The sequence below is a fragment of the Lampetra fluviatilis genome, chromosome 9 (genome assembly GCF_964198595.1).
Source record: "Lampetra fluviatilis chromosome 9, kcLamFluv1.1, whole genome shotgun sequence".
NCBI lineage: Eukaryota > Metazoa > Chordata > Hyperoartia > Petromyzontiformes > Petromyzontidae > Lampetra > Lampetra fluviatilis.
The window spans coordinates 8,036,155-8,049,947 of record NC_136283.1 but is presented as its reverse complement, the minus strand read 5'-3'; the positions used below and the strand labels follow the sequence as shown (position 1 = coordinate 8,049,947).

The window sequence follows — 13,793 nt, the reverse complement described above, 5'->3', positions numbered from 1 at the left end:
GTCTGGTTCCTGGGATTATTACAATTGTTATATTATGGTCACGTGATGAGACAAAGTGCCCGGTTGGAGGTCTCCCCTCATAGCGCAGTACCGCATCTGCTCCTCACAGACCCTGCTGCAAAGACGTGTTCATTGCATATCAGTGAAACCAATGTTCTATTTAATTCTTCGAATGTAACCAAATAAAAATAAAAGCTAAAGTGGCGGTTTTGTTTTAGTTATGCAGTGAATGGCGGCCATGCTGAGACCATCAACTCAATGCACTTGAGAACCCAGTTTCATTCGATGTCGTTCCGCAGATTTCAAGGCAGGATCTCAGCAGTGCCAGTTCTCTTCTTACCCTGAAGCTAGCAAACCACCTCTACGTATAATTACTTTTAATAACTGGCTAACTGAGACAATATTATAGTGTTGTTTTACTGTCACTGAAAATAAAAAATCACAACGTTACGGCCAATTGACCTATAGGAAATCTCAGGACTTTTTTTTGTAACTTTGTGTATATATAAGTATACTGTAGGAGAGAATGTGACAGTTTTTACAATTCAATGGAAAGTTATTGAGTCAAAAGATCAAACCAAGGAATATTAATGCGATTTACTCAATCTTGATTTGAAGCTTTCGTGACTGCATGAGTCCATACTCTTTGGTTCTTTCGGTAAAGTCACGTAGATATAAAATAAAATAATTCACGACGTTTTAAAACAGTCTGCCTCAGCAGCAGACCATGCTTTCCCACCTGATGATGAACGCTTGTGTTGCGCCCGAAACGTCGTGATTTATTTTATTTTATACCTACGTGACTTTACCGAAAGAACCAAAGAGTAGAGATTTAATCAGCCTAACATGAATCGCAACGTAACATTTGCTTCTATCCTCATAGCTCTCATGTATTTAATGACACATTAAGTGCTTTCACAATGTGAATGTCGAGGTTTATATGAGATAATACCACATATTTAACGGGCACATTTGTTATAATTAATTTGGGTGGATTATTTTTTCGTGAGACTAGGGGCCATCCATTTAGTACGTACACATGGAGGGTGGAGGGTGGTTAACCCAAATGCGTAGCTTGCGTATGGGGGGGGGGGGTCTACCAACAATGTACGTACACATAGGAAGGGGGGGGGGGTGAAGCCTCAGTAATAATTTTCCTACATTGGCCTTCAATTGAGTTAATGTATTTGTTTTCATTTTAATTTATTTACTTTTTTACCTACGTGACTTTACCGAAAAAACCAAAGAGTATATATAGGTGGACTATTTGTTTGCTTAAACACGTTCATAGTATTAATCCTCGATCGTTTCTGTGAGCAACTCTGCCGGCAGCCTTCCCCAAGCACGTGTAGAGACGCCGCGGGGTTTGTGCATCGCATTGGCCATGACAGGGGCTGACTCAGGCTGAGCCCTGCTGCACGCTGCACGCTGCACACGCTTCAACTCCTCTGCCGGAGCAGCCAAATCGCTGGCTGTAATTACAACTAATTCTAGATTTGAAGCTTTCGTGACTGCAAGGATTCATATTCTTAGGTTTTTTTCGGTAAAGTCACGTAGGTAAAACAAAACGTCGTGATTTTTTATTTTATTTTTATTAATTTTGATGTTTTACCTACGTGACTTTACCGAAAAAACCTAAGAATATGTAATTACAACTATTTGATGGCGCTGCTCTGCCAATGGTGCACAAGAACAAATAATGTTTAAACCTTAGAACTACAATAACTTGTTGACAAACGTGTTGTGTGTGCTTTTTGGCATTAATTCAGAGCTGCGTATATATTTAAATTAATACTTGTTTACTTTATGTATTTGCTTTCAACTTTCCCCCTTCGCATTTAAGCTCAAACGTCGGGACAGAATGTGCATGAAGCAGCAGGAGATTCCACCAGTCGCAAAGACAGCAGCTTGAACGGAGTGATGGAGCACTGCGATGAAATATTGCTCGCAGGTGTACAGCCCTATCTTATAAGAACACTGTGAGATAACATTAAAAAAACGCTTTGACTTATGAGAACGCAGTGAGATAACATAAAAACACTTTGCCTTCTCTGCAGTCGAAATTTTGATTTATAGTGGCCCTGTGGGTGTGTGCTGTCCCTGCGACTGTTACGGCGCAGTTTAGAGTTCAGCAATACGTTTCAAAGGTACTCTTTGGTTCTTTCGGTAAAGTCACGTAGGTATAAAAAATTAAATTAATAAAATTGTGATTAAATTTATTTTATTTTTTCTACCTCGTGACTTTACCGAAAGAACCAAAGCGTATGGATCCCTGCAGTCACGAAAACTTCAAATCTAAACATTTCAAAGGTGTTTGCGATTCTTGTTGTAAATGTATTTTATAATTATATAATTGTTGTATCCTTGCAAGAGCAATTTAGTTGAGGAAATAATCACAAAATGGACATTATTGATGCAAATGTAGGAGTGTAATCGTATTCTTTTGTAAAAGTGGTAAAAAATCTATAATAAAAACAAATTTGAAAAGGAAATGTGAAATACGGAAATCAAGTCACGCAATACTGTATAATTATAAATAATACGTTGGTCAAGTATGTATTTGTTTTGAACAAAATATTAACGTAACATGCTGCATATCTATTGCGGGTCACTGGTAGCAGGTTCCACTCACTTTCTCTTAGCGATAGCGTCACAGGAAGCAAACTACTTGGTTCACTGGTGATGGCGATCGTGTGCATTTTTGGGCACAAATAGAACATCAGTTTTTGCATTTGTCTAGCTATAAGCCAATATTAAACATATTAATGATCAGTGCTTTGTTTTTAGTTTCTTGTCCTTCCCCTCACCTCTGATTAGCACGGTTGGCTACGTACGGTGCGAACGAAGTTCAACATATACAATGACCTGGGAGCAAGGAAATCCAGATCTGCGTGAACAACTGAAGAAACAGGCCGATCATTCTCACTGTGTGGGAAGGGTGGTTGCGAGATCCCCTCGTGCTCTCTCCCTCCTCCACCCTCTTCTTTCCTTTGCCTTGATGACGATGGTGACCTCTTAGAGCCTTGACATATTCGTCAGTAATTTCTATGAATGATTGCAAGAGGCATCTCTGCCTTGATCCATTACAAAGTTCACCACCTGACATATGGTCATGCCATACAATATTAAGCAACCTGATGTCACAAGTTCATATCTAAATGTCTGCTTGATTGTAACCCATCTGCCACTTTCTATCCACTGCTGGATGAAGGCCTCCACACGTCATCACAATTCATCGCCGCTCTGCAATGTCACAATCCATTTTGCTCCTGCGGATGGGCTGATTTCATTGCTAAATCTCCACAGCGGGCGTCCTCCTGAGCGTTTTCCTTTTGTGGATGCTATTCTATCCCTCTTGGCACTCTTATCAACAGTCAATGCAATATATCAAATCTGCGTTAGCTCTCTGTTCTGTGTGTTTATATTTATATCTCTCTCAGTGTCATTCCCAAAATGCATCTCTCCATTCTTCTTTGCATATTTTTCAGCTTATGCTCTACGTTCTGATTTACAACTATTAAATTCCAAAACGAGTATTAATTTTTAAATTGTAAAATTCCCTCCGGGGTCATATATGAATAATATATCTCAATGTAACTTCGTGGTAAAAGGGTTTAAAATAAATATCGTCGTTGTAATCCTACCAGGGACTTTCTTTAAAAATGTGTCAATCTCATTGGCATGCATTGTTATACGTGTACAAAGTGACGTAAACATTGCATCAGTCTGTTTATTGGTAAAGATGCAAAGATGGATCAACAGTATTTCGCAGTTGAGGGCCATTGTTGTATACTTCGTGTGCGATTCAAATGAAAATGTTTCCTCTCATTTGATGATATTGTTTATATGCATTGTGATATCTTATAGGATTTTATACTGCAGTGGTTGCAACGTGTAATTTGCTAACAAGTGATGTGCAGTCACTTCACCACTGTCTTGCACACAGAGGTTATACACGTGGCCAGGGGTGAACTGTAGTAGGAACGCTGTTCAGTTGTCCAAGTGCCTTTTGGATGTGCTCAGTTTGAAACCACCGTGCTTTCAGCCCCCGTGTGCTGACAATCGCACATCACACATAAACTGGGCCATTGCAAAAGGCCAAGGGTCTTAACAACAATTTCCCCATCTACAGTTTAACCTCTGCATGTGGTTGTGCCCTGTGTCAATGTGGATAATGTAGTGATATAAGTACAGTAGTACAGAATGACTAATGCTTTGCTTTTGCAAACGAAAATAAGTTTAACACGATGTTTTCCCTCCCTTTTTTCCTTTGTTGGTGTTTCCTTTCCCATGCTTGGCTGCTTCTCTTTGTAAGAGCCTCGTTCTGTAGCTGAACCTGGTAAGTACGTAATGCTTTGGCTGCATTTTTATTTAGAATCACAGTCTAGGATCTAAACAGATATATTTACAGCCCTTTGCTTTCCTATTTTCAGCAATGTAGGTGTGACCATAGCGTAGCCGCCATGCACTTGGTCGATATCAGACATCTTTTCGAGGCACACAGGTCCATCACACATTATTCATGTGGTGTCACAACAAAATTGATACGGATGGTAGAGAATACAATGTGGAAGGTGCACACTGCATGCCCCGCTCTTTTATCCTTAATCTCTGGAATAGAGGATTTTATTTTATAGATCGCGATGTCAATTGTAATTTATTTGACACGAAAACAGTTTCTAGAACTTGTAACGAAAAATAAGCAATGTTATCCTCAATTTGTTCAAATGCAGGCCTCATCTTTACTCTTACAGTTTTGTATAGTGTAACATAGTTTATATATATGGTACATGAGTGTGACAGTAATAGTGGCATTGCCGTTTTGTGGAATGATTATTTGTTTAAAAAAAGATACCACTGACAATGATGAAAACGTGCATTTATAAACATTCGGCGTTGCTTGAAATAAAGAAAATAAACATACGACATTTGATTTATTCAGGATCTCACGTGACTTTTTAATTTCTCCCAAAAGTCGTGAACAACATACAATACTGTGATGGTAACTGTTGAAGTGGTTCTGCTCCGTAAAATATTCACCACTCGTGCTTTGTCCAGAGGAAATCTGCACCCTCATCATATCCGAGGCTTTCCCTGAGGACTCTGGGACGTTCACGTGCATGGCGAGCAGCAAACTGGGCACGGTGTCCTGCAGCGCCCAGCTCATTGTCCACGGTGAGACCCCCCCCCCTCATCACCACGCCACTGCGTGAGCACCTTTAACAGATCCTCCTGGATTTGTGCTTTGGACACAGCACGTACGCTCATTCCGTGGACTTCGGGATGTGGGCACCGCTGATAAGCCAGCATTTATTGGCCATTCCGAGTTATCGTTGAGAAGGTGGTGGTGGGCCTTATCCTTTAACTCCTGAAGATCTCTGTAATGTAGGACGATTAAAAGTGGTCACCGTCGCTCCCGCCTTATCTCCAGTTGTGTTTTACCTCGTGTCTTGGATAATGTTTTTTGTGTTTCTCTGTGGTGTTCTCTTCCAGTTTTGTTGTTGATAAGAGGATCGCAGCGTTCATAAGCTTGCAGTGTACTTTGCAGGAAAGACAGCACAAGGCAATCACAAAAGAGCTATGTTTCACGGACATAGTCTGCCGTAGTTTCACAGGAGGAGTGCTATGTGCGGTAATCCCAACAATTGATTAATTTGCGAGGAGTTTTTAAATGTGGGATATTTGTACCGCAATGCTGGCATGCATAGTCTACTCGCTTGTGAATAGTGTCATGGGATCTTTAGCATCCACTGAGGAGCATGCGGTTGTGTATTTTGGGTTCATACACCCACAGTATTAACCGGTGCGGCCACTGGGCGCAAACCACACATTTCTGCAACAAGAGGCAAACGTCCTACCGCCTATCAATGTCACCATGCCGGTCTTAAGTTTTCCTTCTGACTGTAAAGTCAGGGAATGTCAGCTGCTCTAGGGATTAATATCAACATTTTCAGTTTGAGTCAATGGTGGAAATTTCACATTGCTATGTCAGCGGACCAGTGTTTTACAAGTGTTCAATGAGATCATGGCAGAAATACTATAGCATGGCCAATTCAAACATCCACCCAATATATTCAAGGTTAAATTTTTTCAGATGGTTAAACAAAAGATACAAAATGTGCTGGATTAATGTTTTTAAGAGTTTTTTTCAGTTTCAGGTAGTATTTTAGTAATTGAATTGTATTTTCAACCTTAAGCTTGCTTCATTGGTGTCAAACATTGCTGTGTGATGTATATTCCTATAAAACGATGTGGCGTGTCACCCACACTGCAGGTGCAACGGACGGATACATGAGTAGCAACACCTGTGGGCCAAGTCTGGTTGTTGAATCCACACACCTGTCCACGTCAGAGTCCATGTACATGGACACGCTCCCCCCTCCCATCTTGGATTCCTTCATATCTGACATCTCAGCAGATAAACCGAACAGCACTGTGCAGCTGCCCGCTGCTACTGAAAGCCTCTTCGCCAATGGCAGAATGCCCGATTTCATCGTTCCGGGGAAAAAATCTGTCCGAGCCGCAGCCGCCACCTCTTCCTTCGCCTCTTCTGCCGAGGCCGCCCTTGCCGAGCTGAGGAAGAGCATCGATGATGTCGTCTCGCCGCCACCGTCAATGACAATGTCAGTGCCGATGCCGGCGGCAGCGGCAGCACCAGCGGGAGATGCAGTTGGTCCGGAGGGCAAGACGAACGCCAAGGCAGGTTTGCGGGTGCACTTCAGACTGCCCGGTGAGGCCCCGCCAGAGGGCTTTGGTGGGGAGCTACCGCGGCCCGGCCAAGGGCTACCCTCGCCTGTCAAGGAGCCACCCCCGTTGCCCGCCAAACCCAAACTGTGAGTACGCAGCCCACCTCCCTCCCTTCTCTTGTCTGTGCAAGAAGCAAGTCTGCGTGCGTTGGTGTTTTTGTGTTTTCTTTTCTGATGGACAATAATACACCTTCAGTAACCATTGAAAAAACGATATGTCCACTGCAGTGCAATACAGGTTGGCGTCATGAAGGTACATATACATACACACAGAATTCGATACACGAATCATGAGTGTAAAATCTATTATAATTTTTTTATCAATGCATCAATACTTGCCTCATCTGCACTCTATATCATAGTGAATACACCTGCTTATTACTTAAAAAAACTGTTAGCATGTACACTGACAATAGTTACATTTGTAAATGAGCATCATGTATTGTTTTGGTCACAATACTGATTTAATTTCCCCACAAGTCCCTTCCATGGCACTCCTTGCTACATCAATTCACTTTGGATGTGTGTCTTGTGAAGGCAGGATCTCATCCAGTATCCACACGTGCACTTAATTAAACTCACAGGCCCTGCAGTGATGGCACGTTCTCACAACTACTGGGAAGGAAGCCAGCGAGGTTCACAAACCGGGTATGTGGGCTCAGCACTGATTCTCATGGCAGCCTTACTGGACTGACCTGACTCAGTTGCTTTCGCCCACTTGCTCATTTTTAAAAGTACATTGCAGGCCTGAGTCCCCCTCGGATAGAGCTGTGACGTGACGGGGTCAACGTAGAAGACTTGTTGCGTGGTCTCTTGTGTAGACAAACATTCAGGGATTCATATTCTTGGGTTTTTTCGGTAAAGTCACGTAGGTTAAAAATTAAAATTAAAATAAATAAATCACCACGTTTCGGAGGCAACACAAGCCTCCGTCTTCAGGTGGAACCGTCACAAGTAAATGATACTTGATACAGCGAGCGTGCTGTGACGGTTCCACCTGAAGACGGAGGCTTGTGTTGCCTCCGAAACGTCGTGATTTTTATTTTATTTTTTACCTACGTGAATTTACCGAAAAAACCCAAGAATATGAATCCTTGCAGTTACGAAAGCCTCAAATCTAAAACTTCAGGGATGTATTTTTTTTTAGGTTTTTTTACTGACCGTGTAAAATCAGGGGATCAGAGTGGTAGGGTCTGAGTTCGTGGAACTGCAAAAACTCATGAAGCATTGGGGAAAGAAAAAGAGCCGTGCTGGACCCCAATCTAGGTATGGCCAACATGACCTGAGTGTGCTTTACAATAGTTATGGAAACAGAACATGGTTCTCAAATGATGAACCATGGCAGACGAAATGCTTCATCCACATTGCCCACTGGCATATGCGACTCTTTTGCTGAGGCTTAAACGACAACAAAAACATCTAACTGGTATCTGACAAATTAACACTTTATTTGATGTATGTTTTTTAAAATATATATTTATATCGATTCAGATGCACTTTCAATTAAATTGTGTAAAAGACAAATGAGGAGGAGATAGCATGACCTGGTAGTATCACTTGCCTCACGATGTCTGGAAGTAAAAAAAAAATATCAGGTAGTGTAAGTTCACTGGCAAACACAGACCAGATAAAAACGAATATAAAGTGTATATATATATTCTAGATTTGAAGCTTTCGTGACTGCAATGATTCATATTCTCAGGTTTTTTCGGTAAAGTCACGTAGGTAAAAACATTAAAATTAATGAAAGTAAAATAAAACAAAACAAAAATAAAATTCACGACGTTTCGGAGGCAACACAAGTCTCCGTCATCAGGTGGGACCGTCACAGCCGAATTAGCTGCATCAAGTGAAGCAATGATTCAAGATGTAATCCCTTATAAGCAAGTTGAAGGGAGGTGGAGAGGGGGGAGCTTATCAGGCTGTGGTAGCCAATGAATGGAAACGTATCGGGAGGGAGGAGGAGCGGTGATCAAAGACTGCACGCAGTGCTCAACACAATGAATGGAGACGTGTCGGGACGGAGGGCGAGCGGCGATCACAGACTGCACGCAGTGCTCAACACAATGAATGGAGACGCGCCGGGACGGAGGGCGAGCGGTGATCAAAGACATCACGTAGTGCTCAACACAATGAATGGAAACGTGGCGAGCGGTGATCAAAGAACAATGAAGAGATTACTGTTAAACACTGTGGATGTTAACACTCGGTGAAGTAAATTAAAATAGTGCCTGTCAGATAAGATGGTCCAAAAAGTGTAATTAAGTCTTTGATCACCGCTCCTCCTCCCTCCCGATACGTTTCCATTCATTGGCTACCACAGCCTGATAAGCTCCCCCCCTCTCCACCTCCCTTCAACTTGCTTATAAGGGATTACATCTTGAATCATTGCTTCACTTGATGCAGCTAATTCGGCTGTGACGGTCCCACCTGATGACGGAGACTTGTGTTGCCTCCGAAACGTCGTGAATTTTATTTTTGTTTTGTTTTATTTTACTTTCATTAATTTTAATGTTTTTACCTACGTGACTTTACCGAAAAAACCTGAGAATATGTATATATATACATTTTCTTGTTTTTTCTGATTAAACATTCAACTAAAGATAGGCGAATTGCATTCTGAATGTATCGTAGTTATAATCTTTCTCTACAAGATCGTGGTATTTTTTTTTATAATTCACCTAACCCAGTTAATACGTACAATTAGATCAATGGCAATGGGATACTTTCTGTGTATAGTGCAAAAGGTAAAGGTGCAGCCCTGCAATTGCTTGCTTGTATCACTGCTGCCAGAAGAGACTCCACTAAAGTGATCTCTGGAAGGTGTTTGGTCTACTCTTCCACACTGACCAGACGTGTTGGAAGAGAATACGACATACTCTACCAGATATATGCACAGCGTACAAGACTCGCACACATGTCTAAGATTAAGAAATCCTGCCTTGTTAAAACATTTTCATAGGACTCAAGGCACCAGAGAGGCTTGGGCAAGTATATACGGTCTTTCTAAATGTATACAAATCCCTGATTGCGAGACATAGGCACAGCATGCACAGTCTCCTAGCTTTGTTGCGTGGCACGTTCAACATCAGGGCCAACTATGATCACAGGTCACACTGACAGTGGTGCCTGCAGTGGATAATGAATGGCCAGCGCAAACTACAGCATGCCGTGCCATTTACAAGGTACCATTTAACATAGCATTGACAATGAGCATTATTATTCCGGATAATGTGAGCAAACCTGACCTTCATTGGAGATTGTTTTTTTTTAAATCACCAAATATTTCATTTAATGGTTTACTTGTGCAAGCAGATACATTGGTAACTACTTTGTAAATGCTGCAAAACAAGACTCTGGAATGTAATAATGTCGGGGTTGATTGGAAATTAAGTTGTAATCTGGACACCATAATTATAGCAATTATAAAAGCGTTATTGCAATAGCACAGGACTGCGTTATCTCTTAGCGAGCACTGCCTTGGCACAATCACAAGATGGTGCTCCTCCAGTAGTGTGAGTGAGAGCATCACCGCGTACACAGCTAATGAAATATAGAGCATTCAGAACAGACATGAACTGAATTAAATGGAAACCAATTGAAATACTTTGTGCATCAAATGACGACCAAGCTGGGACCATGAAATTAGTTTCACATGGAAACCAATTTTAGCTAATGTGAAGGTCTAGATTTCCAACTGATGCTGATTTGCGTTGGCGCAGTGCTCGAACGTTACTGCAGGATCACGCTCCACGTAGCCATCCAAGTCTTCTGCGTCAGTAGTGCACCCTATTTTGGCTTACATTAGCACAGAGCCATGTTTGGGGTTGTGTCCTTGGGAATGTCAGCGTTGTTGAGATGCCTGCATTCTGCTCTGACGGGGTATTGCCCTCGAGCTGACGCTCTGGATGTGACGCAAAGCCGCACCTCCGACATGGATCAGTGAATGCGTGGATAGGACCCATCTAAGTCTCATGGCAACTCGGCGTGTTTATTTGTGTTCCGTTAATGCAGTGCAACCATATTGGGCAGTGCCGGTTCTCAGCCTTGTGTTGTGCATGGCACACAGGAGGCTTGTCGAGAGATGGCAAAGGGCTGTCAGGTTCAGAGGCGCGTAGAAATGTCGGAATGTCGGATTTTAACTGCTCTGCCATGGAGTCTTGTGCTGTGTCTACACGGGATACATTTTGGTGTGTGTGGTTTTTTTGGTTGAGCGGTGGTGTAGTGGTTAGCACACTGTTCTACAAATCCGGTGACATATGTTCGACTTTGGAGCACGGCTAACATCAGTGAATTGTTTCTGCAGAATTGTTATTCATATTCTTTGGGTCTTTCGGTAAAGTCACGGTGATAGGTTAAAAGAAAATAACAAAAACTACGACGTTTCGATCGCAGCACAAGCGGCCGTCTTTTTGTTATTTTCTTTGAACCTATCGACGTGACTTTACCGAAAGACCCAAAGAATATGAATTCCTGCAGGCACGAAAGATTTAAGTCAAGAAGTGTTATTATTAGTAACGAGACTGACTCCAATAATGTTACATTTAAAAAAATATATATTTACTTACATATTTCAGATACTTTAAACCACTCTAAACAAATTGCTTAATATCTGAACATTTTTTATTCAAACAAATCTGTAAATTCATTTTTATTATGTTTTGTGAATACCAATAACTTTTTTCTGGGTTAGGAAAATTAAAGTGAGGCAAAATATTTTTTCAAAGCAGTTGTGTTAAACGCAAAGCGACAGAGCAATACTTCAAATGATGAGATAATTGCAGTACAAAGCAGATGCACATCTCATAATTGATAACGCAGGACCATTATTTGGTATTGAACTCAGGGAGTCAAGGTTTGTGGGGAGTCGAAACATATGCTGAATCATGAGGTGCACAATTTCATGAGACTTTTGTTCAACTTTTCAGTTATTTTTTAAACAGAAATATGTCAATGAGGCATTTACCTGGTATTGAATGCTTCAATAATTATGTTAAAGTAACATTGCATTTGAATTGATATGCGTGCATTAAACTGAGCCTGATCGAAACATTTTAACATTTGGAAGTTGCAGTTAATTAACTTGCAGTTATATACTGGGGAAAAAGCAGTGGTAAGATTCTGAGCAGAAGTTGTTTTTTTAATGTAGACGCAGTATATCAAATAATATAAATCTCTTCTTGGGAAACTTTGGATGAGACAATGTAAAACAACTTGATGGCTACATATTTAAGCATGTTTCTGGTCATATATAAAAAATACTGTTCAAATATATGTGGAAACTTCATGCGACAAAATCAAAGTAATTTAAGACTTTTTCGTATCTTCAAAAAAGCATCTGGTTTAAATTATTGCAGCAAAGTGTGGGCTGCGTTTGTGATATTTTTAGTTGCCGTGATGTTTTCTTTGGACAGGGCCCCTGCTTCTGGTGAAATGAATGTGGCGCGTACACTTTTCTGTGGCCTCAGAGCAACATACAACTTGCTAGCATTTCCAGAACAAAATGTGTTTTGAATTAAAACTCTATATTTTTATTAAGTTCATTATACCTCCATATTATGTTTTACTCGAATTATATTTTATTACACCACACCTATACACACGTCTATATTAAGTTCCACAAACACTTTTCTTGTAAGAATGCACCAATGGCAAATGCACAATTTCCCTTGCATAAATAAGTTCCCTTGCGTAAATACACAAACACTTTGTTTTTCTTATGCAGTGGCACTTTGTTTACTCACTTGAAAAAGAGTTTTTGTTGAATGGATTTATAAGTGGATTGCCAATTGCAAAGTAGAAACACTTGTGCTTGCGATGGAGTTAAATGTCAAAAGCCAGCTTTCATAATGACATAAATATTGTGGCAAAGCATGTGTAAATGGCATTTTTTGTGTAATATTTAGTCCCTCCATTTATTTTCCAATTTAAAATAATCATCCTTGTAGTTTGAATATCTTATTACAATTCTTACAAATTGTAGTCGAATAAAACTAACTTAGAATGTCATAATTGGCACACAAAACCAAAATGTACATATATATTGTATCTATATATATAAAAATTAGTCTGTGATTTCAATTGCTTGTGGCTTCATGCTGGTTTTTTCATCAGAATCAGAATCAGAAACGGTTTTAATCGCCATGTAAGTTTGCACAGACAAGGAATTCACTATGGCGGGACGGTGCATACATTAAACAAGTAGGAATCTTAACTTATATAAAAGGTATCCACTCTAACTATACTAACGTTACAAAGTATAAGTAATACTAAAGGGCTAAAATCTTTAAAATTATGAATAAGTAGACCTTATAAAATGCGAAATGTAAAATGTTAATTAGCCGTATTAAACAATCTTAAAATACAAAAATACAAATAAGATTACACGTTGTAAGTATGGAAAGGTGTAATTATGTAGATAAAATGTTATAGTAAGTGTAACAGTCATTTTAAGTGTAAAAGTCATTTTAAGCCCTTGGCCTTGTTGAGGAGGCCAACAGCGGATGGGAAAAAACTGTTTTTATGACGTGAGGTTTTGGTCTTGATGGACCGCAGCCTTCTGCCGGAGGGGAGTAGCTGGAACAGAGAGTATCCAGGGTGCGAGGAATCGTCCGCAATCTTCCTCGCTCGCCTCAGGGTCCTCAAAGTGTGCAGGTCCTCAAGGGTTGGTAGATTACAGCCAATCATCTTCTCAGCAGTGCGGATGATATGCTGCAGTCTGCTCTTGTCCTTGGCAGTGGCAGCAGCGTACCAGACGGTGATGGAGGAGGTGAGGATGGACTCAATGATGGCTGTATAGAAGCACACCATCATTGTCTTTGGCAGATTAAATTTCTTCAGCTGCCGTAGGAAGTACATTCTCTGTTGAGCTCTCTTGATAAGGGAGCTGATGTTCAGTTCCCACTTGAGGTCCTGGGAAAGAATAGTGCCCAGGAAGCGGAAGGACTCAACATTGGTGACTGGGGAGTCGCACAGAGTGATGGGGGTGAGTGGGGCTGAATTCTTCCTGAAGTCCACAACCATCTCCACGGTCTTAAGAGCGTCTTA

The 13,793-nt window shown here is 40.9% G+C and overlaps 1 protein-coding gene across 2 annotated transcripts in view; it reads left to right on the top strand.

Moving 5' to 3' along the window:
- Positions 1-13,793, top strand: part of LOC144934181 (palladin-like) — a 156,641-nt gene that overhangs the window by 78,129 nt on the left and 64,719 nt on the right. Inside the window, exons 8-10 of one of the 2 annotated variants that reach the window (XM_078859742.1) lie at positions 4,316-4,339; positions 5,059-5,175; positions 6,275-6,833. In XM_078859742.1, coding sequence (XP_078715868.1) covers positions 4,316-4,339; positions 5,059-5,175; positions 6,275-6,833 — 700 coding nt within the window. Of the gene's footprint in view, positions 1-4,315; positions 4,340-5,058; positions 5,176-6,274; positions 6,834-13,793 lie in introns of those variants that run through there. The other variant, XM_078859739.1, reaches the window with a different exon arrangement.